This window comes from Aplysia californica, unplaced genomic scaffold (assembly GCF_000002075.1).
Source record: "Aplysia californica isolate F4 #8 unplaced genomic scaffold, AplCal3.0 scaffold00371, whole genome shotgun sequence".
Lineage (NCBI taxonomy): Eukaryota > Metazoa > Mollusca > Gastropoda > Aplysiida > Aplysiidae > Aplysia > Aplysia californica.
In genome coordinates, this window is record NW_004797641.1 from 392,683 (window position 1) to 394,201 (window position 1,519).

Genomic DNA, 1,519 nt, shown 5'->3' on the forward strand with positions numbered 1-1,519 from the left:
ATATATTTGTAAGTGTTTTACGGCGCTCGCAATTGCATAATGAGGTAATTTGAGCGCGAGGGACACACTACATTTTCAGCTTGTATGAAATTTTGAATTTGGCCCAGGTGGAGGCCGAAGCCTTCTCTTATCGATTTTAGACCAAGAAGGCAGAGGCAGCTCGTGGGGCTAAAAAGTGGACGTGCACAATTAAGCTATCGCAAGCTGAAGATAGTCAAGGGCATAGTAAATTAGACCTTTGTATAATTTTAAGATTTGGATTGGTAAGGGAGGACCTTGTGCTTGTATTTTCATTCTTTTTACTTGTCGCTTTAATTTCTAGTATTAAATTTGTTTGTTACCTAAATATCACTTTCGTTCATCCTGTATTGGAACTCAACACTCAAGTAATAACTTTCACCACTCCACTACAAAACCATTCAAAGGCAAAACTCATAGGACGGTCACGTTCACCTCCCTCAGGTTCACGGTCACAGAGTCACTTAAAATAGTGGCAAGACAGACAATGAATCAATCACAATTCACTTGAGCACTCCGATGGATTGCTCCGGGTTCACATAATATTGGCAAAGAATAGCGTACGGTCTATCGCTTTTGTCTTTAGACTGCCGACTGTGGGCTATGTTTCGGCACTATTCGACAGGAGCACTTTTGAGATGTGCCGTCTTATTAATATTAATGTACCAACAAACTCGATATGAGTGTTGTCATCGTTTGGGTTATCCCCAAGAGCGATTTATTAGTCAGGTTACACTGTTGAGTATCCTATTATGTTTAGCTAAAGCGCGTGGATTTTGACATGGCATAGTAGATGTTTTACAGCGCTATAAGCACAGAAATGACAGTTATGGTGCCAGTGAGGACCTTGTTTTGATATAATATTTGATTAGTGTTTGTTTCTGGCTTCTTTTATTTTATTATTGTGGGTGTTTCACGTAATAAAACATTTTAAAAATGTTGGGCGGCACTGCACGACCGTGCTCTATGGACGAGTCGCGCCTGCACGAAGGGATCTTTAACGTGTGTAACCTGCACACGGGACCTCCGAGATTTTTCGCCCTTTTCAGAGAAGGTTAGCTGTAGATCTTTCCTACCAGAAGATCAGGGGTGTGGCTGAAAGACAGCAGTAAGAAGGAGCTAAGAAGTGGAAGTAGAAAGGCAGCAGAAAGAGTCAGGAGCCCAAACGAGGGGACCAAGGAGATGAGGGGGGTTGGGGCAGAAAACGGAGCTGAAAGCAGTCGACAGAACATTGCTAGAAAGGAGGTGGAAGGTGACAGTTTTAGAGAAAAACATTTTCCCGTCGCTTTTCGGATTCGAACCCAGGACCTTTAAATGAGAAGCGAACACCTTAACCTCTAAGCCACGAGAGCCCCTGTAAATGATCTAAATTGTGTCGATATAGGGGCGTATGAGCTCTACGTTTTGATCGTTATTGTATTTTTTTTTTAATTAAAAAAATAATGAAACTTACAAGATCAATGTTGAACATGTCTGATTTTCATTGGTTAAAAATTCCGTA

At 41.3% G+C, this 1,519-nt stretch overlaps 1 protein-coding gene across 1 annotated transcript in view; it reads left to right on the forward strand.

The window, feature by feature from the left end:
• Positions 1 to 39: 39 nt before the first annotated feature.
• The window catches only part of LOC101845257 (proton-coupled folate transporter), a 29,625-nt gene continuing 28,145 nt past the window's right edge, over positions 40 to 1,519 (forward strand). Inside the window, exon 1 of the mRNA XM_013085398.2 lies at positions 40 to 44. Coding sequence (XP_012940852.2) covers positions 40 to 44 — 5 coding nt within the window. The remainder of the gene's footprint in view (positions 45 to 1,519) is intronic.